The 26,966-nt window shown below is 42.0% G+C and overlaps 2 protein-coding genes across 14 annotated transcripts in view; one reads left to right on the plus strand and one right to left on the minus strand.

The window, feature by feature from the left end:
* GABRD (gamma-aminobutyric acid type A receptor subunit delta) overlaps nucleotides 1–13,074 on the minus strand; it is a 44,193-nt gene extending 31,119 nt beyond the window's left edge. For 3 of the 9 annotated variants that reach the window (XM_044995866.1, XM_044995864.1, XM_044995860.1), the window contains exon 1: nucleotides 8,814–9,017. In XM_044995866.1, coding sequence (XP_044851801.1) covers nucleotides 8,814–8,845 — 32 coding nt within the window. In that variant the 5' untranslated portion in view covers nucleotides 8,846–9,017. The other 6 variants (XM_044995861.1, XM_044995863.1, XM_044995857.1 and 3 more) reach the window with 4 other exon arrangements.
* Nucleotides 13,075–13,104: 30 nt separating this feature from the next.
* Nucleotides 13,105–26,966, plus strand: part of CFAP74 (cilia and flagella associated protein 74) — a 97,926-nt gene continuing 84,064 nt past the window's right edge. The window contains exons 1-4 of one of the 5 annotated variants that reach the window (XM_044995848.1): nucleotides 13,105–13,179; nucleotides 20,064–20,226; nucleotides 21,251–21,341; nucleotides 22,671–22,823. In XM_044995848.1, coding sequence (XP_044851783.1) covers nucleotides 20,091–20,226; nucleotides 21,251–21,341; nucleotides 22,671–22,823 — 380 coding nt within the window. In that variant the 5' untranslated portion in view covers nucleotides 13,105–13,179; nucleotides 20,064–20,090. Of the gene's footprint in view, nucleotides 13,180–13,384; nucleotides 13,558–20,063; nucleotides 20,227–21,250; nucleotides 21,342–22,670; nucleotides 22,824–26,966 lie in introns of those variants that run through there. The other 4 variants (XM_044995850.1, XR_006574632.1, XM_044995846.1 and 1 more) reach the window with 4 other exon arrangements.

Genomic DNA, 26,966 nt, shown 5'->3' on the forward strand with positions numbered 1-26,966 from the left:
TTCATTGTGTAAAGGATCAACAAACTTCATCCTTAAACACTGTAGTTATCTTTGAAAAGAGACCTCTGTATTTAAGCTCCAAACTAGTTCCAAAGACCAAACTCATGGTCATGCAGGAAATAGCAAGAGAAATTTCAATATATAGGAGACTGGCTTGTGAGGTTGAGTGACATTTTCCTGCCGTGGAATAATTCTTTATGTCCTTATGGCCTGCAGTAATAAAAGAAACTAGTGATGAGGATGACTTCTAGGAAGAAGAATGCAGAAAGCAACTGTCTGTCCCAGAAGAGTGGCAATAGGGTACTGAATCTTTCACTTCTAAGTCACCAGCTGGAACTGAACTCAGGCTGGTGAAGTCATTATTAACAGAAGGCTGTTTCGTGACCCATGTGTTGAACCCCACTGTATGCCCCCTTTCTAGCAGCCTCAGCAAAGAGGCCACTGCCAAGGAGTGAATGACTATGGGGAGCACACTAGCAGGTGGCAACATGTTGGAAGCTAGTACTGCCACTGCCCATGCTGAACCTGTTGTGTGGATACCAAACTTCAGTCTTAGGGCTTCGAATCCTGCACTCTTCTCCAGTCTAAATTCATTAAAAACTTTTCACTGGGGACTGAACAGTGCATTGGGCAAGGCTGTCAAGGAGGAAGTGGGGGTACTGCCCCATTACGATTCCCCCAACTCCAGGGGGAATTGCCTAAATGTCAATACAGCTGGAGCTATCTTAGCTTTCCTGCAGAGCCGCTCTGTGCTGTGGTTGTCCTCTATCCCCCTCACCTTTGTGATTCCAAAGGGACTGTGCTACCAGGATTCAGAGTAGCAGCCGTGTTAGTCTGTATCCGCAAAAAAAACAGGAGTACTTGTGGCACCTTAAAGACTAACAAATTTATTGTAGCATGAGCTTTCGTGAGCTAAAGCTCACACGAAAGCTCATGCTACAATAAATTTGTTAGTCTTTAAGGTGCCACAAGTACTCCTGTTTTTTTTGTGCTACCAGGGAAATAGAAGGGAGCAGGGAGCTCAGGAGCCAGTGTGGAAACCCAGAGATGATCTCTGCAGAAATAGCACCACCTCCAGAGAAACTTGGGGGACTGTAATGGGGTCAGCACCCACCTCTTGTGAGCAGCCCCCTGGTTGAGTGCATGTGCCTGCAGTTCCTTACTCTGTGGTAACAGAATAGCACCTGCCTCTCGCAAGTGCCTCCTCCCCCAGTCAATGGTTTCTTCAGCAGATCTCTAGTGACTGAGCCCTCCAGTCAAGTCAGACCCACAGTCTGTAGGTAGTACAAAAACCCCTTCTGGGCTATACAGTCTTTACTTTGTCCAGGCCCTGGTAGGAGACTGTACTCCCAGGGCTTCTTCCCTGGAAACACTGTCTTCCTGTAGGCCTCCTTGGGCTTGCTCAGTCCCAGCAACCAGCCAGGAGCTCCTTCTTAGCTTCCCCAGTCCCTGCCTGCACTGAGCTGTCCATGGTCCTGCTGTTTTTTCAGCCAGCCAGAAATCCAGTCCTTTCTCTTCTAGCTAAAGGAAGCAACTGCCTGACTCTGGGCTTGTCTACACTGACTGGGGGTTCCACGAGCGGCGATCAGTGCATTAGCAGTCCATCTAGTGAAGACCCGCTAAATCAACCACAGATCGCTCTCCCGTCGACTCCTGTACTGCACCGGATAGAGAAGAGTAGGGGGAGTCGATGGGAGAGCATCTCCAGTTGACATCGCGTAGCATGGTCCCCGCGGTAAGTAGATCTAAGCTACATAGATATGAGTTACGCTATTCACATAACTCAAATTGCGTAGCTTAGACCGAATTTCCCCTGTAGTGTAGACAAAACTTCAGTCTCTGCTCTGCTGCTCCTTTTCACATGGTCCTCTGGGCCCCTGACTGGCTGCTCCCCTTGTAGCCACTCTAGGCTGCTTGGAGGACTTCTCTTCTGATCCTCTCTAGGATAGAGTGTGGCAGGACCCTGAGGCCTCCAGCAGGGAGCCTCTGCACCTAGTATACCCTGTCAGAAGGACCCATCACTTATGGCAGTAGAACCCGCTCCTTCTTTGATGGGAAAACAATCACTATATAAAAGTTTTTATACTAAACGCCTACCTTCCCTCGGTTTAAGAATCACTCAGGGTATGTACACAACAAAGAAAAGCCTGCAGCTAGCTCACGCCACCCCAACTTGGGCTCGCAGGGCTTTAGCTGTGGGGCTGTTTCATTGCTATGTAAACTTCTGGGCTAGAGCCAGGGCTCTAGGATCCTGCGGAGTGGGAGGGTCCAGAGCCTGGACTTCAGCCTGAGTCCAGAAATCTACACAGCAATGTAACAGCCCCCCAGCTGAAGCCCTGCAAGTCAGAATTATCTGGCACAAGCCAGCAGCGGATTTTTCTTTGCTGTGTAGACATACCTTCAGGGGCTTATGCATGAGATAGGCATCTGGACCCTCAAGGGAGGCAGCAGTGTGCATGCTCAGAGGCAGAAACTTAGGCACCGAGGGAACTTTTACCCTGAAAATGTAGGCACCAAGTGAGTTTAGGTGCCTCCAGTGTTCGGTGGGAGCTTTGTGGATCACAGCAGAGCCCAAAACTAGGACTTAGGTGCCTAAATTGTGTGTTAAGGCATCTAAGTATCTGTGTGGATTGGGACCTTAATGCCTAAACCATGCAATACTGTTTTATAAGTGACAATACATAAGTGAGGTTGAGGCAGGCATAATCTACTGAACATTTCTCTAACTTTATATATAGTTCAGTCCACAGATGTTTTTTACTTCATGCAATCAGAAGCATTAATACTTTACCTGATCTATGATCCTACTACTACTTATCTGTTTATAAATTCTCTGCCTCTCTCTCTAGAATCATCCAGTTTTGCCCTCATTCAAGATACATTTTCTGATAATAGTGATGAGTCTTTACATTGTGCCAATATCTAGGTTTAAGAAATTTCCAAAGTTGATCCATATTACAGAACATGTGTGGTCTGGGATGCTGGTCTATCTAATCTGACACCCACCACAATGCAAGAATCTAGACTCTTTCATTAGTGCCAAATCTTCCTGCCTAAGAGGTAGAAATCTCCACATGAGCTGCCGTCACCTTGGAAACATCCAGAAAAAAATGCTATCCATATAAGGAAGCACATTATTTAGCCATGCAGCAAACTGCACTGTCAATTCTAATGAGTCAGAAATTCAAATGTTATGAGATAGGTCCCCCCTACATCTTAACCCTTTATAAATGATGATGGTGGTGATGTGTATAAGACAAAGGTAGACAAACTGGATAGGTCCCTGCTCTGAGGAAACGTATCTAAATTAAACACAATGCAATCAATGACAATAAATAAAGAGTGAGGGGATGGGAGGACAAAGAATCCAAGACAGCATCCTCCTGACCCTGTGTGCCATGCAGCCTCAATCTCCTCAGCGTGCAGGGTCAGGGAGGCTGTTACTGGCATAGAGGATGACATGAAAAGAGGGCATAAACCACCTTTAGGAAGAAGAGACATAGGGAGCATCAAGGTGAGCTGAATTTGCATAGCAGCAAGTACAGATGAGATGCAGGGGCAGATCTGTGTGTGGCACTGGAAAGGATGAGCCTGAATGACAAGGGAGGATATTGGAAGGCAACAGAGGGTCTCAAGCACAGGGTGGAGGGTGGGCTGAAGTGATGGGGTGGTTTAGTGATTAGGGCAATGCTCTGGGACTCAGGAGACTCAGGTTCAATTCCTTATTCTCCCACAGACTCCCTTTGTGACCTTGGACAAGACACTTGGCCTCTCTGTGCATCAGGTCCTTCTCTGTAAAATGGGGATAATAGCACTTCCCTACCTGACAGGGTTGTTCTGGTGGTCAATACAGCAAAGACTGAGTCACTCAGAATAGGCTATATAAATATCTGAGATAGAGGGTTGAGGACAGTGACTTTAATGGTAGAGAGACCTGCAGGTGCAATGTGAGAACTCAAGAAGCCAAGCAGGAGGAGGTTTGAGTAATTAAGTAGAGATCTTGCTGCTCCACCACTTCCCTATGACTGCATGTGTCTGGAGAACTGAAAGAGATCTCTTAACAGACCTAATAAAACCCCTTCCCAACAGATGGAAAGCATCTTCCCAGGTTCAATTATTCCTTCAATTATTTAAAAATCCAAGAGCTCCTCTAATAATAGACACACTTTCTAAAGCTCTTAGGAAATTTACTAACCTTAATTAACAATATGTATGTGCATTCTCCAACTTCTGCATCTTTCTGCTAAATTGTCTATGGTCTCTAATTAATGTCTCAGTTTGAGCCTGGAGAGTAGTAATTTTCTTTGTTGTCTTTTCTTCTCTGAGCTTTTCTGGTGGATCTGTCACTTTTTCCTGTGCCTAAACTCTAGTTTCAGTTCAATGTGAATAGCATCTAGTTTATACTCCATTCTATTAAAGAAGCAAGCCTAGTGACGCTAATGAAGCTTCTCTAGGTTTAACATTAGAGCAAAGAGAATGGCAGGATCTGCATGTATGCACACACATGTCCTCCTCCAAAGCTGCCAAAGTGCAAGTCTCTATGGCCTCAATTCTGCAGCTATTCACATATTAACTGTTTGCAAGATCCAGAACCATATTACATATCTAAAACCCAACATTCATAAGTCTCCTGCAACCAGGGACTAGAATGGGATCAGTGAAAAAACTCTATATCCATTACAATGCCAAGAATTCTCAAGTATCAGAGGGGTAGCCGTGTTAGTCTGGTTCTGTAGAAGCAGCAAAGAATCCTGTGGCACCTCATAGACTAACAGACGTTTTGCAGCATGAGCTTTCGTGGGTGAATACCCACTTCTTCGGATGCCATCCGAAGAAGTGGGTATTCACCCACGAAAGCTCATGCTGCAAAACGTCTGTTAGTCTAGAAGAATTCTCAAGTTGTGGGATCCCAGTGCAACAGGACCAGAAGGGCCACAACCACCTTCTCTTTTTGTATGTCCACATGGGAGAAGGTGCTACTGAAACTTTTTGTTGCTGTAATATGGGGTCATGATATGGAAAAGGTTGAGAACAGCTATCTCCCCATATCAATTTAACTGCTGCTGTAATCAATCCCACTGCACTTTCCTTAAACCAGACAACTTACATATTCCCCAAACCATCATGTTTGAGGGCAAATATGATTTTTAATATCCAATATTAGTAGTTAATTGTTTGATTTCTATATCTTTACTCACATTAAGTAGCAGCATGTTTTGGGAGTACATCCATTGATTTCAGTAGCGCTACTCACTAAGTAGGAAGGCATGAGGTCAAGCAGAGGTTTACTAAACACGTTTTATAGATAATCAAAAATTTGGAAACAATGAAGTGACCTTATTGAACTGCTCCATCTCAATACTGTTGAAACATTATAATACAATAGAAAAATATAATACCTATTATATAAATGTAGAATAATAAAATCAATTGTTTATAATATAAAAGTCTAAACAAAACGAGAAAATCAAACTGAAATACTCCATTTTAATTTCAAGTCATTTCAAATGTTTCCTTAAAAAAAGTCACTGAAATTGACACATTCCCACAAAACATTTCAATTAAACTGCATTTTTTGACTGAAAACTTGGTGACAGAACAGTTTTCCACAATCTCTAATGGTCTGGCTTTTTTAAAGTACCCTCATACTAGTCCTATTAGTTCTGGAGAGCTCTGCTTTCTCACTAGGATGCAAAAAAAAAAAAAAAGATACCACACTATGTCCCTGCTTTACAGCTGACCCATAGGCCCCCACCACCTACCAGCAACATGGGCTGGGCTGAACACAGTTCTCAGTACCCATTAACACCGCATCAGACTCAGCCCAAGGAATCTTTACAAATGTTACATGACTTTTTGTTCCAATTCAGAATGAAAACAAGTGTCTAAATATCTATATTTCCCACTGAATGGAAATTCCATTTTCTGACCAGCTCTAATCATTACTCTTCTAGGGCTGCTCCAGGGATTGTGCAATAAAGCACTGCTCCTTTTTTAGAGCTTGTGGCAAAGTTATGATTCTGCCATTATTTTTGAGCAAGGACATGGTTAAATTTAAGGCCTTGAGCTCATGTTTCTTTACTGTTAAAAATACAAGTGGCCCCATTATTTTCTTTTTTATGAAATATTAGTCAGATAACATTTGAATCAGGCCTTGAACAAATGCTTATAAAAATATCTTGACAATTGCATCCAAGTGAAGAACTATATTACAATGTGCATTACCATATAGACTTATTCTTCCTAATGTTTAATTGAGAAGAAACCTGCTTGGACATCTTTGCTGTATCAAAAGCAGCTTGTTCTGTCTTTCATCTGTACACCCTCTGATTAGTTCTGTCTGTGTAGCAAGACTCCTCTAACCTACTATCATGGTTGCTTATTACTAAGCTTTTATATGCCAGTCTTGAGTTGCTTAAGATTCATACAGGAAGCAATATGCACAGAGTCATAGCAGTTCATAATTAACAAAATGTATAGATTCCTCTGTAGTTACTAGAATACCATCATAGAATACCCTGATCTTATACTCTGCAGATTTATGTATTTACTCAGCTTTATGGACTGCCAAGATTTCATAATATGTAAAATTAACCATATGCACAAGTCTTCAAAGGACTGGGGCCTATATCCTAAACTATAAGATCTTTGAGGCAGGGACCATGCCTGGTTTAGTGTTTATATATCACCTACCATACTCTAGGTGCTACTGGAAACAAATGCTATAATTAAGGTGTACATGTGAAGGGACTCAGTCTTTCTTGCCTATCCTCAGGCTCATCAGATGCACACTCGACCTTTAAGACCTTGCTCTCCTAGCCCTTCAATTCAGCTCCCACTGAAGTCCCTATATCATCTTCCTCCTGGTCCTGATAGTAGAAGACTAGAGAGAGTCCAGACTTCCTCTAGCTAGTAGATTGCCAGAGAAGGTATACCTACTTTAGCAGGCAGGCTCCCCCCCTCCAGACAGCCTGACTCCAATCCTCTAGGACTTTGTGGTCTTACTCCTTTAGTAACTTCCCACCCCTAAGCTGCTGAGACAAGGTACTCCTCAGCCTCTTTAGCAACCAACCCCTTCTAGCTGGGTTGCAGCCTCTTGTCAACAGTGGTGCTGGTCAGCCAATTAGCCACAGGTGGGGAGATAGCTACTCTATCCCTTAATCCTTAGCAGCTCTGACAGAATGGGTTTTATGCACCCTATCACAATATACCACCACCAGCAGCTGTAAAAACACTTGCAAATTGCCTTAAATAAATACTTGCAGTTGGATACCGCTTGCATATTACAAGCACTGAGGTTATTTCCTGTAATATGAATAGGGAACTACAAGGAAATATTGCATCCAGTGAGGTAACCGTATCAATTTATTTTAGGTAAATATGAGAAATTCATCAGCAACCATTGTATGAAACAATGGGCCATATCTGCCCTTCAATTTCTAAGCATAACTCCCTGTTTTATTTAAATGCAGAGTTAGACATAAAAATATTGTGTCATTTTTAAGCACAAGTCAATTATAATGGAATGCCTTTGAATACCTATTAAAGACATAACTAAATACAAAAGTTTCAACATGGTTTCTTGATCCAATTACCAAACAGGTCTGAGTAGAGGCATGAAACATCTGTAAAGCTCCATTCCTTACACACCTGTAAATATTTGTTTCTGACACAAGTGAATCTGCAGTTTCTGTGGAATTATATATCACTTGGGTTTTGAGCCAAAAATAATAGATATTTAGGGTGAATTTAGATCTTAATTGTCTTTTATTTAGTTAACCTAATTTGATCATAGGTTCTCGCCATTTGGAGCTGGAAAGGATACATACCTCTTCGGTGGGCATAGCTAAATTCTCTCCACTGAATGGACAGTGACTGACAGATGTTCACAGATTCAGCAATACCTCCAGGAGACAAAGTATTCAGACACTGAGTGGCATTTTATGAAATGTAATGACTTAATTATTTGAATAACGAAGGAAGTAATAACTAACATGTCATCTAATTACTTTTTTACTAACAATAATTTTGCTATGTTCTTGTAGCTATTGTTAAGGTGCTAGAAAACATCTCAAAAATCTACAGTTTATGCTGAAAGGAGAGGAAGGATTTGCAATATAAGTGACATGTTATACGGGGTAGCATGATCAGCATTCATGATGTGCTGTAATAGCCTTTCATTAGACATTAAGGGCAAAATCCTATTGTCAGATTTGTATATGCTTATCTCTGAAAACATAATAAAGATAAGTACATAAAATACAATTAAGAGAGGTCTGTTCTGGGCTGGAGCTCTGGATTTTTTAGTACTTCAAAATGTGTATATTTTAGTATGAATCTGCATAACTTCCACATTGTAGAAAGGGTTGTGGATTCCTCAGAACGAGCGTTTTTCCATCATAAAGCCACCATTAAGTGGCTTAAAAACTGCAAACTTATGGGAAGAATGAATGATAGAACCCAGAGTAACACATATATGTACCCGGCACAACAGACACATCACAGCATAACCTAGTTTCATACAAGCAGAACAAAACCTCAGATCAGATTGCAGGATTGGGGTTTAAGGCCTTGACTTTCAAGAAAGCATATACCACATTCTTAACTTTAAGTACACATTGGGACTTAAGCAAATGCTTAAAATTAAGCACAGATTTTAAGTGCTTTCCTAAAGCCACACTTAAATGAGTAGTCTGAGTGCAGAGGGAGTTTTAAATGGTGAAATATGCATGTTTGGGGAGCTGACAGAGGTGTAAAGTACACAGAGGTGTACTTTACACCTTTAGATTTCTCTAGACTAGACAGAGACTTACCTGAAATTGGCATATAAATACAGGAGCACCATAGGTGGGACAATCCACTTTAAATATCATAGCAGGTGCCCAAACACCACACTTACAGAGTTGATACAGCTTAAATCCTATAGGAAGGGGAAGTTAGATAGTAAAGCCATACAAAGAGAAAAGAAGAAGTTAGCCAGTACAGCCAGCTTGTAAAGATAAGGCCATAGAGTTTGGTCTGCTACTCACGCTGTGCTGATGATCACAATCTCCAAGTGGACATATATCATTGGTTGATGCCAATCTGAAATTGAGAAAGGAGCCATTCTTATGCATCCCCAGCGTGGGTCTCACTACAGAACTTTGACTATTTTATTAGTCTTTTGCTACTTTTCATATTCTTCTATATCATTAACTATCAAAATGTTGTTATATGTTTATATTTTCTACAGTGCCCTTTACCATGTATCTAAAAGTTAGTTTAAGTATTAAAGCAGTGTGAATTTCAGGTAATTACCTATTACCACAGAAACTGTGCAATATATGGAACAATACAGACCAGATACCATTTTCTAAGGGAAGGCAGGTAAATTATATCTAGTGTCATATTAATAAACAGCCTGCATAAAGAAAGTAACTCAGATGTGAATGTATAAAGCACTGGGTCAGTATTTATAGATTAGCAATTTAACTTATGTTTTATAAGAGCACTTTATTTCACACCATATATGAACTAAATAGTACATTCAATGTAATTGTCTATGTATTTTTAAGTGGCAGTTTTCAGTGTTTTTTTTTTTTAATAAATGCTAGAAATATGTTCAATACAAATGAACATTGTGACACAGGAGCTTATATTTAACTGACAATTTTTGGGACCAGATCCTCAGATGATGCAAATCTATGTTGTCCACTGACATCAGAGCTATTCTGATTTATATCAGCTGAGTATCTGACCCACATTTTGTAATTCTGGGTTATTTATCTGGGTGCAATTTAGAACCAATGATTTGCTGATAATGGATTTATTTTGTGCTTTTCAGTGTAGGATACACATTGTGTGTGTTACAGAATAAGATAAAATATACTGGAGAAATTATGCAATTTGATTATATGTTGAGTATCCTCAGATGTGTCTGTTGAGAACACTTTAGCTACATCAATCTTAGTTGAGTTAACAGAAGGCTAAAAATAATTTGTTGGGAAAATTCCTAATGTTTTAATTTTAGTTTTAAACAGCATTAGAAGCCCCACTAAGCTCTGGATCCTAAAGCACCTAAAACAAGGGAGATCTTTAACCACACAAGTCCAGCATGTATTTGCAGGTACTGCATACCTCAGAAGACCACTTCAGTTTAAACTATAAAGAATAGTTTGAATATGGTGGTTAACTGTATGCAAACTTAAAATCTATTCTCACAAAGCTATTCATATCTATTTGGGGGGAGGGGAGGAGAGAAACATTACCTATGATTGCTTTCAATTTGCTGTAATGACTGTATCCACGTATCTTTAGTAAACAGGGCTTTTAAATTGAAACAAGGCAGATAATGTATTGTGCAATGATTAAAATGGCACTTTAGGACAAGCACTCAGCTATGAATAAAACTGTCCCTCCATATTTTTGCAATCAATAATATCCTGTAAATTGTTTGTTATGCCTTAAATTAAATACAATTTTGATAGTACACAAAGTCTCCATTCTTCTGAAGCACTGAACTAAATTCTCCTCTTAGTTACACTGGTACAATATTACTGAAGTGTAACTGTGAGCTGTGTTTGGCTCATAGCTTTTTTAATTGTACTCAGGCAAAAAGAGTGAACGTTCTCTTGTTACGGGCAGATAAAATAAGCAGCAGATGTTAAGCTGAGGCCCTGATTCTACAAATACTTACGCTTGAAATCAGTGATACTATTCACATGAATGAATTTACTCTCATGCACAGGTATTTGCAAAACAGCAGCCCTACTCTTTTTTTATTATTTCCCATTTCACAGATGAACAGTTTTAGGAGCGAGAGGTTCCAAGGTCATTGTCAGAATAAAAATCATATTTAAAACACACCTTTTGTTACCATTATTATTTTTTAATTTATTATTTATACTTCACTAGCACCTAGTGGAGCCACACTACACAGGCACTGTAGTGTGTGAGTGCTGTGGGGAGGTGGCTTGTGATGTACAGGAGGTCAGACTAGATAATCTGGTGGTCCCTTCTGGCCATATGACATAGTAAAAAACAGTCCCTGCCCTGAAGAACTTACAATAAGGCTCTGATCTTCATAGAAATCACAGAAATGTAGGGCTGGAAGGGAACTCAAGAGGTCATCTAGTCCAGCCCCTTGTTCTAAGGCAGAATTCAGTATACACAGACCATTCCTCACAAGTGTTTGTCTAACTGGTTTTAAAAACCTCCAGTGATGGGGCTTCCACAACCTCCCTAGATAACTGAGGTAATCTTGCAAACACATATAACTGCAAGCATGTGAGTAGTTCCAGGGACTATTCACAATATTAATATAAGGAATTTTGTAAAACTTTAATGGACCTGACCAACTCAATATATACTACAAAGAACTTAGACTATTAAAACTGCAATTTATCTACACCTGTCCTATGAAAACAATCAAGTCAGTTTCACATTTGCTTTACAATCAGTTTCACCTGTTGCTGCTTAGTACTAGGAAGTTAAAATGTAAACACTGCAGGGGATTTTTTTTTTGCAATATAAACAACTGTCTCCAGTGGAAATTTTAAAAACAAATGTCTGGAAACATTTCTGTAGGATGTTTTGTAAAAGCTTGTGTTTGGTTTTTTTTCAAAATATACATTGTTAGGGTCAAATTTGAGTTGACAAATCCCAGGAATGCCATCTGCTGTGCTCTAACTATTGACACTGTTCTTCCTTCTTAGCTCAGAAACAAAAACCTGACTAGTAATGTGTAGGAAATGATATTTTCCCCTGAAAAAAAATACTTTTTTTCCGTCCAAAACAATGAAAATCTGGAATTAATTTTATGAAAACTGATGTTTACTTAACCATTTTTCACTGAAAAAAAGTTTCAGTGGAAAATTTGAAGCAGCTCTACTCTTGACTCCCAGGCCCCCTGCTGCAACCACCACACTCACTCTCCATGGCTCTAACCAAATCTTAATTCCACCCCTGCCAGGAAGCATCCACTATTCCTTACCTTAAGACCCCAGCTGTAAACTGCCAGGCCCTACTCCCTTCCCAGAGCCAGGCCTCTTGGCTCCCAGCCTCCCTCTGTTGTAGGCACTGGACCACACTCTCCTCCCAGAGCCAAGACCGCCTGACTTCCTATCCTCGGCTCTATCTGCCACCCTTATGCTGCCCCACTCCCATCCTGGTAGTTCTGGGGTAAGCCCAATTTTATGGTGGCTATGCCCATGTAGGGATCAGCATGCTGCCACAGCTGGTGTGTGTGAGAGACGCTGCCACTTAGCTGTGCTGTGGGTGGCAGTGGGGCATAGTGAATGCCATTGCAGAGACAGGGTGGCTGCTAGTGGGACGTGGGCAATGGAGGGTGCCTGCCTTGGGGCCTGACCTGTGTGTGTGGGGGGGCACTGAAAGGGACCTGGCCTGGGGATGTGTGGGTTACTGAAGGGGGGGGGCTGACCTGTGAGGGGAGCCCTGAAAGGGGCCTGACCTGGGGGGTCACTGTGGGGGGCATTGAACGAGGGGGGTCTGACTTGTGGGGGGTCACTGTGGGGGGCATTGAAGGGCGGGGTCTGACCTGTGGGGGGGGTCACAGTGGGAGGCATTGAACGGGGGGCCTGACCTGTGGGGGGGTCACTGTGGGAGGCATTGAAGGGCGGGGTCTGACCTGTGGGGGGGTCACTGTGGGAGGCATTGAACGGGGGGGTCTGACTTGTGGGGGGGTCACTGTGGGGGGCATTGAAGGGCGGGGTCTGACCTGTGGGAGGGGGGTCACTGTGGGAGGCATTGAACGGGGGGGTCTGACCTGTGGGGGGGGTCACTGTGGGAGGCACTGAAGGGGGGATGACCCGTGAGGGGGGCACTAAAAGGGGCCTGCCCGGTGGGCCTCTCTGGGGGGCGGGCTTGAAGGGAGCGAGCCCAGCCCAGGCTCTGGGAGGACGAGGGGGATCCCCTGAGCTGCCTGCCAGCCTCGGGCACTGTCGGAACGTACCATTTCCTGAGGGGAAGAGGGGAACACAGAAACCCAAAGGAGGCAGGACTCCTCCCCAATTCAAGCAGCTGGTTAACAGCGAAGCGGGTTACGCGGCTGATGGACTTCATCTTTGAGGGGTTCAGGCTTGAACGTGTCTTCCTGCTTCCCCCCCCCAGCTCTCCCAAAGTGGTTCGTTCCGTTGCCTTAGCGGCTCCTACAACAACGGGCGCGGGACGCGGCTTGGGGAGGTAGGTGCCGAGTCGGTGGCTGCCGCCCGTTGGCGGCAGTTGACCCCCCGTCTCGGCGGGGCGGGGTGGTGCCATTAGCGCAATGGCTGGGGGACTGCTGAGGTGCCGGCCTGCCCCTTCCTGCAGGGGGTTGCCCAAACTTTGCGCCTCCCAGCGTCTCCCTGACCCCTCATGCCTCGCCCGCTAGATGGAGGGAGGCAGCTTTGGGGCCCACATTGTGTCTGGGGCAGACACGACGTTAAGGGGCTGAGACCCTCTCCCTCCCCCTGTCCTGCAACATGGGGGACGAGCCCTGTCCCCAAAGCCGATGTCCTGACCTGTCATGCCCTGGAGCGCTTGTATTACATCAAGGGGCGCGCTATGCCCCTGTGTTCCGGGGTGGGTGTGATTTTAATGGGGGGGGGTGGCAGTTCTCCCTGCTTTTCCGAAAGGGACGAGTCCCCTCCCCCAAATCACGGTCACAAGCCCTGCAATGTCATGCCATGTTGTGACTGGCAAGCCATGCCATGTCGTGACGTGTTGTGTCCTGCCATGATTGTGTTATGTCACAGGGTGCGCTATGCTCCTATGTTCCAGGGCTGTCATGATTTTAATGGGGCAAACAGTTCTCCCTGCTTTGCCCTCCCCCAAATCACTGTCACGAGATATGCAATGTCGTGACGTGTTGTGTCCTGCCATGATTGTGTTATGTCACAGGGTGTGCTATGCTCCTATGTTCCAGGGCTGTCATGATTTTAATGGGGCATTTAGCTCTCCCTACCCTGCCAAAAGGGATAAGCCCCTTCCCCAAAATCATGCTCACAGGCTGCAAAACATAATGAGGCACTGCACTGCAGCATGACAACATTGTGATGTGAGGATGGTATGGCAGGTCATGGTATGGCAGTGTCATGCTTGGATGCAGGATTATTGCATCACACTCGCCATATTTGCACTGCATGTTATGTCACACCATATCACAGTGATATTTTGATGCAACAAGTTGTATGGTGACAGTTCGCCTCAATCTCATTAGATATTTGCAACACTATGGTGGCATTATGGCATTTTGACACAGCATGATGGATACAAATGTATTGTGTCATTATGCATGACACTGTTGTGATACGCTGTAATATATTTGATCCACTGTCGTGTCAAGAGGGCATTTTGACATAGTGCAATGTTGTGATGCAAAATACCTATTATGCAGTATGATGAAACTTTTGATGCAACAGGATTTTTGCTGCCCATTTATGATTTTCTTTAAAGAATAATCCTCCAAAATAGATTATGCATAAAACAGACCAAAAACATTAGTACAAAAACATATCACAATAAATTTTGACCCAATTCAATCACAGTTATGTTGCCATATTTCAAGAGAAATTAGACTTAATTCGACTTAAATCTAGACAATGTGATGTTTTGTCAGAATTTATTCATATTGCTTCCCAATACAATGACATTTTGATACATTGTCGGGTTATGTTGTATGGTATGGTATGGTATTGTAATGTTTGCTGTACTGTTTTGACATCATGTTATTATCTGATGACCTTTTCATGTAATGTGATGCTCAAAACTCAAGACTAGGTTGTAGCTTCAGTCTCTTTTGCCTCAGCTGATGCTTCATGGAAAACTGAAAAATGGACTATTTAGAAACAAGGTCTGTATTTTTTTTACTCGTGAGGACAATAGGATCCCAGTTTAATGTTGCAGGAAAACAAGTTCTTTGTTAAGCTTTGTAACACTTCTCTCCCTTTGTCAAGTGCTCTGGGGTACTCAGATGAAGTGCAAAGCATTATTATTAATTATTTTATTTGCTCCTGTTGCTCATCTGAAGGTTAAAATCAGAATGTATTTATGGCATATAGTTCATGCGGCAGTGACTGATGTCACAAATAGTGAGGTTTATGGGATAAATTCACCAATGGTGTGAGGAATACAGCCTGGTGAGTTCAAGGTGGAATTAAAGCTGCAGAAATTTTTGAGCTGTTGAATAACCAAAAGCCTTTTTTCTTGCAAGTGATCTTAATAACAGAGAGAATGCAAGAAAGAAGAAAATATAGTCCATGGCAACAGAATGGTTTCTAAGCAGAATGTTTTTTCAAAGTTTTCCATGAAGTGTCAGTGACTCTTTAAACCTTCTGTACAAACATGATCATTTTTTGTGCATTATCCCCCTCCACGCAATGGTATAAAAATAGATCATGCTAATTTTTTATAGTAAAGTGCTGATACTGTTTTTAATCCTTATCCATGTTATTATTGTACTTATGGTGTATGTTAGGTCTCTCTTTGAAATAATTTCTTGTTGCTGCTCAGTTAGGACCTGATCCAATGCCAATTAAAGTTAATGGGAGACTTTCCATTGGTTTTAATAGGTTTTGGATCAGACCCCCCCCTCCCCCATTATCCTTCATTGCCACATATAGCATAGTCTCCCATCTGGGAAGCACAAGTTTCTCTTTTCACAGAGGGTGAAATTTTCCCAGCTTCATTTGGTTTGGGCCATGGAAACTCCACTACTTTAATTGTGTGAGAAGGTGGGGTGTTGTGAGATCTGCTCAGGGGTGAACTCCATACACTGTTCACATGACACAGGTGGGCTCTTCATGGTCCATTGTAGAGGGATAGGGACATGATGTGGAATCCACAAAAGGACTGAGGCATTGCAATGCTGAGTGTCATGGTGCCTAACTGTTAGGCACCTGGAAAATCACAGGAATCATACTGTGATCTACAAGTCTGAGTTAGGTTCCTAGGTTCCTTATGCGATGAATGAGGTGAGATAGGTGCTGGGAAACACAATCCACAAAAGCCAGCAGACTAGGCAGCTCTCTGCCTAACCTACCCAATGTGAGATGCTGATTAGCTAAGCCCTGCCCCTGTCTTAGAGGTAGGCACCTAGCTCTGCTAGTGATGCACAAATGGGAACCCCTCTCTTGTCTCTGGCACCTATGTAGTTTCTTGAGGGAAAGAGTGAGGTGTCTGCCTCGCTACATACAAAAACATCCAGAGGAGGAGGAGCTGGTGTTGCTACTGCCCACCTTATAACTTTTAGCTCAGTTGTTAGAGCATTTCTGTGGGATGTGGGAGAGATAGGTTCAATTACCCCTCCTCCCCCTGGCAAAGAGGGAGGAAGGGTCTCCCACCTCTCAGGAGAGTGCTCTAACCCCTGAACTATAGGATATTCTGATGTGGGGCTGCCTCTGTCTCTAGTGTTGAAGCTCTTCCACTGTGGACAAAGAGTGATTGGAGGAGGAGGACTTGACCCAGGATTTGCTGCCCCCCATTTGGGTGCCCCAACCACTGGACTACAAAGTCTTTCCCCAATCTCTCTCTCTCGCTCTGTGTCCGGCCCAGTCACTCTCTCTTGTTGAAACTCTTTCACTTAGATAAATAAAAAAATATATTAGATTAACCCATAGCTCCATGGTTAGAGCACTTTTCTGAGAAGTGGGAGATCCCTGTTCAAATTCTTTCACCTTCTCTGCCAGGGAGGGGAGAATTGAATCTGGGTCTCCCACATCCCAGGTGAATGATCTAACCACTGGGCTAAAATTATAAGGTGGGCACCATGACCACCTCTTCTTCTACCTTGAATGTGGAGTGAGGGAGCAGTGTGCATGCCCAGGTGCCAAGTGAGATTGGGCGCCTACAGAGTTTGGTGGGAGTTTTGTGGATTGCAGTGGGGGATGCAGGCACCTAAATCTGTGTTTAGGCACCTAAGTAGCTTGGTGGATTCCACCCATACTCTCTGGCTGATGATTATATGGACCCAGGGGCTGCATGCCCAGCTGAAGGAGCAACCAAGGAGAGTGCCATTCACCCACCCACTACCCCAGCATAGTTTCCCAGCACAATGCCTGTTTAATAAGTCCTTGTCTACACACAAACTTTTACCACTTTAACAAAAGGTATGCTTTAAACTAGTTTAATTAAACCAGTACAAAACCCTTAAGTGGGTTTAACACTGGCTTATATTGATTTAACTCAAATTGATTTGCGTCCCAATCCTGCAAAGACTTAGGCACATACAGTTGAAATCAATGGTGCTACTTATGTGCAATAAAATTAAGCATATAAGTCTTTGTGTGAATAGAGTCTTAATGCTGTACCATCTAGTAATAACTCCAAGTGAATGCCACAAGGCATTTACTGAATTTGGGTCAATTTAATCAACATTGGGGAAGTATTTTATGGTAACAGTGAGAGAACTGTGTCGGAAACAAAGGTTATGAGGAAGCGACTCAAACTGAGCCTACTCTATTCTGGTAAAGTATCAACAACAGGAAGGATTATTTTTATATTTGTACCAGAACCAGTGGGATAGGACTGTAATATTTATATGGATCCAGGGAAATTATAAAGTGTTCAGACAGCGTGCTAACCACATGCCAAAACCTGTTGCAGCTACTTTATATCTGTGAATAAATATGTCACACAGCAAATTCTGTATGTACGTTATTAAAATGTCACACACATACTATCTGTGTGACTAAACAGATCATATTGAACGCTTACAGTGTCTCAGCTACTGTAGCTCCTTGATTAAACAAGTCACACTTGGCAGGGTTTTTTTGTTTTGTTTTGTTTTGTTTGTCATTGCATATGTAATAGTATTTTAGCTGAATAAGGGTAGGTCTACACAGCCCAGGGCAGCGAGTCTCCCAGCCCAGGTCAACAAACTCAGTCTCACTGGGCTTATGCTACTGCACTAAAAAGCTGTGTAGACATAGCTTTGAAATTGCAGCTCAGGCTGGAGCTCAGTCTCTGAAACCTGGGGAAGGAAGTAGGCTTCAGAGCCCAAGCTCCTGCCTGAGAAGCAACATCTACACAGCTACTTTTATCACTGTAGAGCAAGCCCAAGTCTGTCAACCCAGGTTGTGAGGCTCGCTGCTGCTGGCTATGTAGACATACCCTAAGAGGGCTGGATTGAACAAGGCTGCAGACCTTTTGGTTCTAATATTATAGAAGTAGCATTGAGGCTTTTTCAAGTTACTTACCAGCACTAAGGTGTCAAATCCTTCTCAATGTGTATGTATGCTTAAGTGCTTTTTGCTGGATTGGGGCCAGAGTGTTCAGCCCCTTGATATGTTAAGCCATTGTTTAGTTTGGTATTAGTTTATATTATATAATATTTCACCGTGAATTGTTCACCCTGACATTTTTATTGAATTTGGGTGCTGTTTTGTTGGGGTAAAATTTTCAATAGCTCCTAAATCCCATTTTCAAATGTGATAAGCATTTAGGGCCAGATTTTTTAAAGGTATTTAGGCACCTAACAATGCAGCTAGGCACCAAGAAAGATTTTCAATGGGAGTTAGGCACCTACTCTCTTTCTGCACTTTCAAAATTCCCACTAGGCACCTCTGTGCATCTTTAGATGTTTAAATATCTTTATAAATCTGACCCTAAGTGCTTAAGTCACTTTTGAAAATGGGAACTTTTATCCTTGGTTCCCTCTTCACCTCAATTTTGCTTCCTAAGGTTCAGTCACATGCATGATCATAACTGGGAGTCTGACCCTCTTTCCCGCTTTCTTTCATATTTAATTCATAGACAAATTCAGTCAGCAAATATCAGCTCTTATACTGTGCAAACAGACTTTGCTCTCTCTGTGAAACAATGGGCCAGATTTGTTTTGTTTAAAAATCCACAATTGTCTGTTGAATGTTAATTGTTGTTTTATTTTCAGACGTTAATATGCTGCATCCAAACAGTAATAAAATACCTGATTTAAAAAAAAAAATTTACAGAGTGCTATAATACAAATAATAATAGACATACTTTTTACTGATGCCACTAATTAGACTGTTTTCTCTACTGGTTATGTAGTAATTCAAACACAAACTGTATTGATTCTGATGGACCTGATGAACCCATTTACACAGGTTTTAATTCTGATGGAATTGCTCCCTGGCTTATATTCAAGCAGGGAAATTTACAATTAAAGATTAAGTAACCAGTGTGTGGTATCTAGATGGTGCACTAGCATAAAGCTAGTTTGTACATTTTAGGGTACAATTTTGTATATAAAAGGAGTTGGGTAAAATGACCTAATTGTTATTTTTCAACTCTAGGCCCTGATTCTCAACTGATGTAAAATGGCATAGCTCCATTGAAGACAATGGAGCTACACCAATTTATACCACCTGAGTTTCTGGCTCCTAGTTTCTATCATAACATTAAGAATCTGATCCTTGCAATACTTGTGGACTGAAACTTCTCACTGACTTATAGGATGTTTTGGGTTCACAAAGATTGTAACACTGAACCTTATTTATGCATCCTATAGATGTTAGGTATTGGACACGATAGATGCATGCCCTATGAATATCCCTGCTTTATTTCTGTTCATACCCATATACTTCTTTGGGAACTGGATTTGGCCCCTATATTACCTAAATGATGTGTTTGTTAGGTAAATTTCCATGTTTTTTAAACTGATTTATCTTGATACATTTTTTGTACATAATTTTGTTAAATGAAACAAACCTATGCTAAACATCTGTTTTCTTGTCAATTGTCATAAATAGCTTGCTGAATGAAATTCTATTTTTGAATATTAATAAAAATGAATTAATATAGAACACCTGACATTTCTCACAAAACTAGCAGTTTCAATCACTGGGTAAAAATGTGTTTGGAAGCACTACGTCATTGTTGACCTTATTATGATAGGAAAATACTCTGGAAATGGCCTAGTTTTCTCTTTAAGAGATCCATTAAAATCCAGACTCAAATTGTGCAGCTAGTAATTAAATGTTTAATTGTAGCCAATTATTTCACATATATGAAATATCTGCTTGATCAACTGTGATTAATTCATCTCAAAATATAGGCAGCATTTGTGTGTGGAGTGGGAATATTTATACAGCAATTATTTTCTCTGGTAGCCGAATTCTATTAAAAGAATTGCCAGTATGGAAGATATTGAGTTCTTTGATATTTGTGAAAAGGAACAGACAGCTGCTACACCATTTTTGGAACAAGAAAAAGATGACGACGACAGTGTAACAGATCAGTTCTGGAATGTGGCGAACCAGCAAAATGGTAAAGGTGAAATATTTTGTTAATTTACAAATGCTGACATATTAATGTACTCACTCATTTGTCTCTTTGAGACAATATAATACAGTACAGTCCATACAACAGATTTGGAGTCAAACTGAGATCTTAGTTATATTGGTATAAATCCAGAGTAATTCCATTGACTCCAATGAGGTTACTTCAGATTTATACTAGTGTACCTAATTAGAATCTAGTCTGTCACTGTGTATCCCCAGTACCTCTACTTCTCAAATCAAACAGTTGCTCACAGAGATACTGACTGCACTAATCAGGGTTTGACTGTGTAGTCCCTTTGTACTTACGCCATACAATCTTAAACCGAACTTCACACCCCTTGATAATCTGTACGTTATTCCCTGTACCATTCACTTTTTTAAACATCATCTTAATGACATTTTTAAACCTGTTCTTACACAAGGAGAGCATACAAATATTTTACTGGATGCAACTTTCTTTTTGATTTTCGTGCCCTATTACCCATTACTCAGAGTGCAGTGCTGATACTGACCTTAAAATGAAAATGTTCTTAGGCAAGCATTTTATTTTTTCATCATCATCCTGGTACATGGAGACCACATAAATATTTAGTGATAAATTATTCTATTATTGTTGCAGCAAGCTAGAAGAATGAAAAATATATAAATGCATGCAGTGTAGAATAGGTTAGTATTTGGTGAACAGTATTTTATTATACTGCCTGCCAAAACCTATCAATGATCCATAAATCCTGAATTCCATTTGGCTAATACAAACTTTCTTCTTATAGCACTTATTTTTGATTGCCAATGACAGCTCTGTAATGAAGGTGGAGAGCATTTGTCTGTTTTATTTCCCAGGTGTAAAATTGCTTTCAAGTGTATTTTGTGATGAGAAGTTTTTGATCATACACAGCAATAAAGCTTTTAAGATGTCATCTCCATGCTGCTTGTCATGTTTTGACTTGGAAGGAAATGTACATTTTAATGTCCAAAGTATCTTTATTAAACTCTTGTTTTTCTTTAATTTTTGTTAGGACACAAGTTTGGAGAAGAGTCAGAGGAGGAGGATAAAATCAGAAGCAAGGATGCTTCTGAAGGAGTTGGAGAGGACAATGATTCTAGTGGGTGAGTAATTTGTATACTCAGTCATCAACTATGCTGGTAATTTCTTATATGGTATTAATTTGCTTTTTGTGGGAGAAGATTTATTTATCGCAACTTCAAGAATACACTGGATTTCTTTATAGGAAGTAAGAATTGTAGGCCTTTCTGACAAAGCTGTTCTAGTAATGGAAAGCAACAAGGTATAGACGGTAATGGTAAGATGCAGACAAACTTTGGGCCCTATTTATCACGTGGAACTTATTGGGATCTGCAAGTAAGTGAGACTTTTGTCTGTGTAAGAACACCAGGGTTGGGTCACATGTTGTTGAACAGATAGGCATCAGTATAATTGTACTAATGCTACTTTGGGTCTGCAAATAGGCAGTACAGCAGATTAATATACTACTAAAATCTCAGTAGACCACAGTTAAAAAATCTAACACAGGTCACAAGTGAAAATGAGTTTGGTGGTTTAAACATAATCCAATGGGGGTGCTGCTTCACATTGATCAAAGCAATCTTAGGCCCAGATTGACAAGATTGTTAATCTCTGCCCAGGAGTGACCTGGCAAGAGGGTAGCAGGAGTGATAAAGATCAGGGAATAAGGTTCATTAGCCTGTTTGCACAAGGAAACTTGCATATCACATATGCTTAGCTATAGCCAGACTTATACTTTCTCAGTTCCATAAGCACTAAAACTCAAAGTACATTGAAATAATTAAGAAAAAAACCCACCAGCCCCTTCTCTCTATACATTTCATGAAACCTGAATGACAACATCCAATAGTTTATTAATTCAGTGGGACATGAACCCCTTAATCTACTGCTTTTAATACATTTTAAAGAAGTCTGAAACGTCCCCTTGGTGGCTTTGAATTACTGTCCAAGAATCTGGAATTTTACAGGCTCAGGCCAAAATTTTCAAATTTGGGGGCCTAAAAGTGCCTAAATAAATGTCTTGTTTTTTCAGAAGTGCTGAACACACACAGCTCCCACTGAAGTCAACTGGAGCTGTGTATGCTCAGTATCTTTGAACATCAGGTCACTTATTTAGTTCCCTAAATATGGATTTTGTGCCTAACATTAGCTACCCAAGTTTGAAGTTTGGCTCTGGCTTACATCTGTCTAACAAGGATTTTAGTGGTGATTTTGTTCATTTTTTGTTTGTTTTGTTTTTTATGCTCACTGTACATTTATACTCCTGATGGAAAATTAATTTTAAAAACTGAAGGAAAAAGAGTGCAAGTGTGTATTCATAAACCCCAAATAATTATTAAATGCCTGAACATTGTCACAGTGGTTAATCACTTGTCACAGTGGAAGTCTTTTTTTTTCTCTTCAATCTAAAGGGAAATCCAGGAGCGCCACATGAACAATGGTAATAACAATAATAAAAAGACTATGAAGTATGCAGAAAGAGTTCAGATATTAAACCTGCGCAGAAATCTCAACCAGCTTGACAACATAGCCAAAGAAAAGGATCTTACCATTGAAAAAGCAAGGTTAGTGTTTAGCCATGGGGTTCAGCTGTCACACCAGTATAGATATACCATAGTTTTGTTTTGTCCTCCCAAACAAAAATCAAATTCCAGGATATCATTCCTGATGTAACTATTGTTTGTCATAGTTTGTATTATTGTTTGGTGAAAGCTATATTTATCCCAACAACAGATATATTGCAAACAAGGATCAAGGCTGTAAGGGAACTGTCGGATGCAAATATAGGTTCTGTTCTTCTTAGGTTCTGTAAAACCTTGAAAGCAGTAACTCTATTGATGTAAATGCAGAAAGTTAATTTGAATATAATCCAGAATGAACATTACTAGTCTCTTTTCATTGTCCAAACTGAGAGACAAGTAAATTGGACATTAAAAAATTCACTTTGAGTTCATAACTTGTAACACAAGTGGGGGTTTGTTTTTTAAAGGAATGTTAATCTGACAGTGTCCCTTTTTGTGAAGATAAATGCATGTTACAGACTCAGTTGTTATTCTCAATTTTTATTTCTCCATACTAAATCATATAAATAGTTCAAAAGAGACACTTGTTGATTTTACATATCAGGAATAAGAAATGGCAGCAATATGATACAAACTCAGTAACTCCCATGCTATAAGTCCATACTATAAATCCATTGTGTGACACTCAGGACATTAGTTGCATATACTAGCCATTGCTGCTATCTGTGCCAAATCCTTCCTTGATTTTAAACCTCTATTAAAATCAACAGGAATTACTGAGGAAATGGCAGAAAAAAATAGCCTCCTCTAAGATCCTCAGCTAGTGTAAGCTGTCATAGCACCACTGATGTGAGTGGAGTTATGACAATTTACATCATCTGAAGATTTGTCCCTTAAGTTTAATGTCAGAAACAGATGTACATTGGCAATGCTCTTTGAGGCCTATACATAAATAACAACATTAATTCCTCCCTTTAAATGGATAAGGCTGAAAGAGAGTGCAGGACTCATGAGAGTTAAACAGGATACAAACAAATTGTGATGAGTATTAATAAAATGAGGATTTCAATACAAGTGACTATGGACAGATGCTTCCCTAAGTTATTTCTAAGCAACCCCACTGACCCAACTGGCTGTTGGGAACATCAAGTAGATAATTCAGAGTTTGGTGGTCTACTGAAACCTCTAAAATCAGGACTGCATTTTGCCTTCATATTTCACTAATGACATATTTTCAGGATTTCATTTAATATTCAAAACCACTAATGTGTTGCTGTTGTCTTTGTGGCTGAGCTGCCACGATTCTTTTAAATAAGCTCCCTGAGTTTACCATCACTTAGGCCTTGTCTACACTACAAGACTATTTCGAATCAACTTAGTTCGAATTTGTGGATTCGACCTTATGAAGTCGAATTTGTGTATCCATACTAAATACACTAATTCGAATTTCTGAGTCCACATTCACGGGGCCAGCGTCGACTTTGGAAGCGGTGCACTGTGGGAAGCTATCCCACAGTTCCCGCAGTCCCCGCTGCCCATTGGAATGCTGGGTAGAGCCCCCAATGCCTGCTGGGGGGAGAAATGTGTCGAGGGTGGTTTTGGGTAAGTGTCGTCATTGAACCGTCAATCACAACCTCCCTCCCTCCCTCCTTGAAAGCGCCTGCGGGCAATCTGTTCGTGCACTTTTCTGGTCAGTGACAGCGCGGACGCTACAGCACTGCAAGCATGGAGCCCGCTGCGATCATCGCCGTTTTCTCCTCCTCGCACTTTATCGTCCACCTCTTCCACAGTCAGCTGATGAGAAATCGGGCTACTTTTCAATGGTGCTGCAAGCACTGGGGGACCATAGGGGACGTTTTGCAAACATCAACGTCGGGTGGCCGGGCAAGGTTCGTGATGCGTGTGTTTTCAGGAACTGTGGGCTGCTCAGACGCCTGCAGGAAGGTAGTTTCTTCCCGGACCACGAAATAACTGTTGTGGATGAGCAGATTCCTAAAGTCATCCTTGGGGACCCAGCCTGCCCGCTAATGCACTTGCTCATGAAGCCCTATACAGGCGCCTGGGACAGCGACAAGGAACTCTTCAAATACCAGCGAGCAGCGTGACCTGTGACTGTTCATTTTCTTTACAGAGAAGCTGAACCTGCCCCTGTTTCTTTACCCACTGACTGTTGACTCTCCTCTTCGGTTACATACCCCGTTCACCCCGTTTCCCCCACTTCCAACACACGTGTAAAAATAAAATACATGTCCCATTGTTACTGAAGAAAGGTTTCTTTATTCATGACTTTGCGTTAAAGGGTTGAAACTGGGAGGCAGACTGTGCTGGGTAGGGTGTGCGGTGATGTAAAGACCGCCTCTAAACTCAACGAATGACAGGCTCCTGCTCCTAGAGCAGTCCGCAGTGCCGGAATGCTTCTTTCAACGGAGCCTGCCATCCCTCTTTTTCGAATTCTGTGTGCGGGGGGATATGTGACCTTGTGGCGGAGGAGTACGGATACAGATTCCTCTGCTGCGTGACTCAGCGGTCCAGGACAAGGACTGCTGTATAAGATCTGTAACCGCCCTCCCCCGCTACAAAGTCACATCCCCCCCGCCCACACAGAACCTGGAAACCACCTCCCATACCGACCATGGTGCCTACTGACTGCACTGTGTGTGTGACCCGCTGCTGATCCTGCCCCCGTGTCTGTACCCTGGGAAAGGTGACTGTCCTATGCAATTAACAACCCCCTTCCCCACGCCCCCCATTCAAACACAGTCTTCTTTGAAAAAACATGACGGAAACAGTAATTAACAGCAAAGTATTTTTATTACTTAAGTAGACACTTAGGGGATGGAACTGGGATTGGGACTTGTGTGAGTCCGGAAGGGAACGACTTCTGCAAATGTAGGGTATGAGAGCTTTTGGGTACTTGAGCACTCTGCTGGGGTGCAGTGACAGTTTACACGGCCTCTGGCGCCCCTCCTTCTGGTTATTTTGGGTGAGGGGGGTATGGGACTTTGTGGCGGGGTAGGGCGGTTGCAGATACACTGCAGGGGGGCTCTGTCCTCCTGCGGTCCTGCAGAACATCCACAAGGCGCCTGAGCGTGTCCGTTTGCTCCCTCACTAGTCCAAACATTGTTTGAGTCGCCTGCTTGTCTTCCTCACGCCACCTCTCCTCCCGTTCGCTGTGTGAGCGCTGGTACAGAGAGACGGTCTCCCTCCACTGGCTCTGCTGGTCCGCCTCGGCTAGGTAGCAGCCCATACGTTCATCGAACATCTTGTCCCTTGTCTTTTTCTTTCTCCGCCTAATCTTTGCCAGCCTCTGCGAGGGGGATGCTGTGGCAGGTCTGGAGACAGTGGAAGCTGTGAGATGGGAAACAGGGAGTGAATTCCTTGCAAAGATACATTTTTGCGAACAATTAACTGAGTCTAGGCTGTCTCTGTGAATTCTGGGTTGAGACCCCTGTGCCTGCTGGGGCACAAATAATTTTCGTGGTGGATTCTGGGTAAATGTCGCCAGTCATTCCTTCCTCCGGGAAAGCAACGGCAGACAATCATTTCAAGCCCGTTTTCCCAGAATTGCCCTGGCATACGCCATAGCGTGGCAACCATGGACACTGTTTTGCCTTTTGTGTATGTCACCGTATGTGTACTAGATGCCGCTGACAGAGGCGGTCCAGCAGCGCTACACAGCAGCATGCTTTTGCTTTTGCATGACAGCAGAGATGGTTACCAGCCGTATTGTACCATCTACCATACCATACATTGGTAATAAGATGGTAATAAGATGGACATGGTTACCTGTCCTTTTGCACTGCACCATTTGGTGCTGTCATAAGTGCCCCTGGCCGAGCAGCCAGGGGCGCAAAAGCAAAAATTGGGAATGACTCCCTGAGTCAATCCCTCCTTTTTGGTATCTAAAAATAGAATCAGTCCTGCCTAGATTATGGGCAAGTGTACTAGAGAACCACTGTATCATAGAACCAGATAGCACAGCTGCTCTGTGTCCGATCCTGCATAAATTTGGAGCTGTATGCTATTCACAGGGGGTGCTCCTGCAACAACACCACCTGTTCATTCCGGCCTTCCCACAGCCTTCCTGGGCTACCATACCATTGTCCCACCACTTGTGTGATGAAGTAATAAAGAATGCAGGAATAAGACACAGTGACTTGTTTGTGAGAAATGAGTGGAAGGAAG

This window comes from Mauremys mutica, chromosome 21 (assembly GCF_020497125.1).
Source record: "Mauremys mutica isolate MM-2020 ecotype Southern chromosome 21, ASM2049712v1, whole genome shotgun sequence".
NCBI lineage: Eukaryota > Metazoa > Chordata > Testudines > Geoemydidae > Mauremys > Mauremys mutica.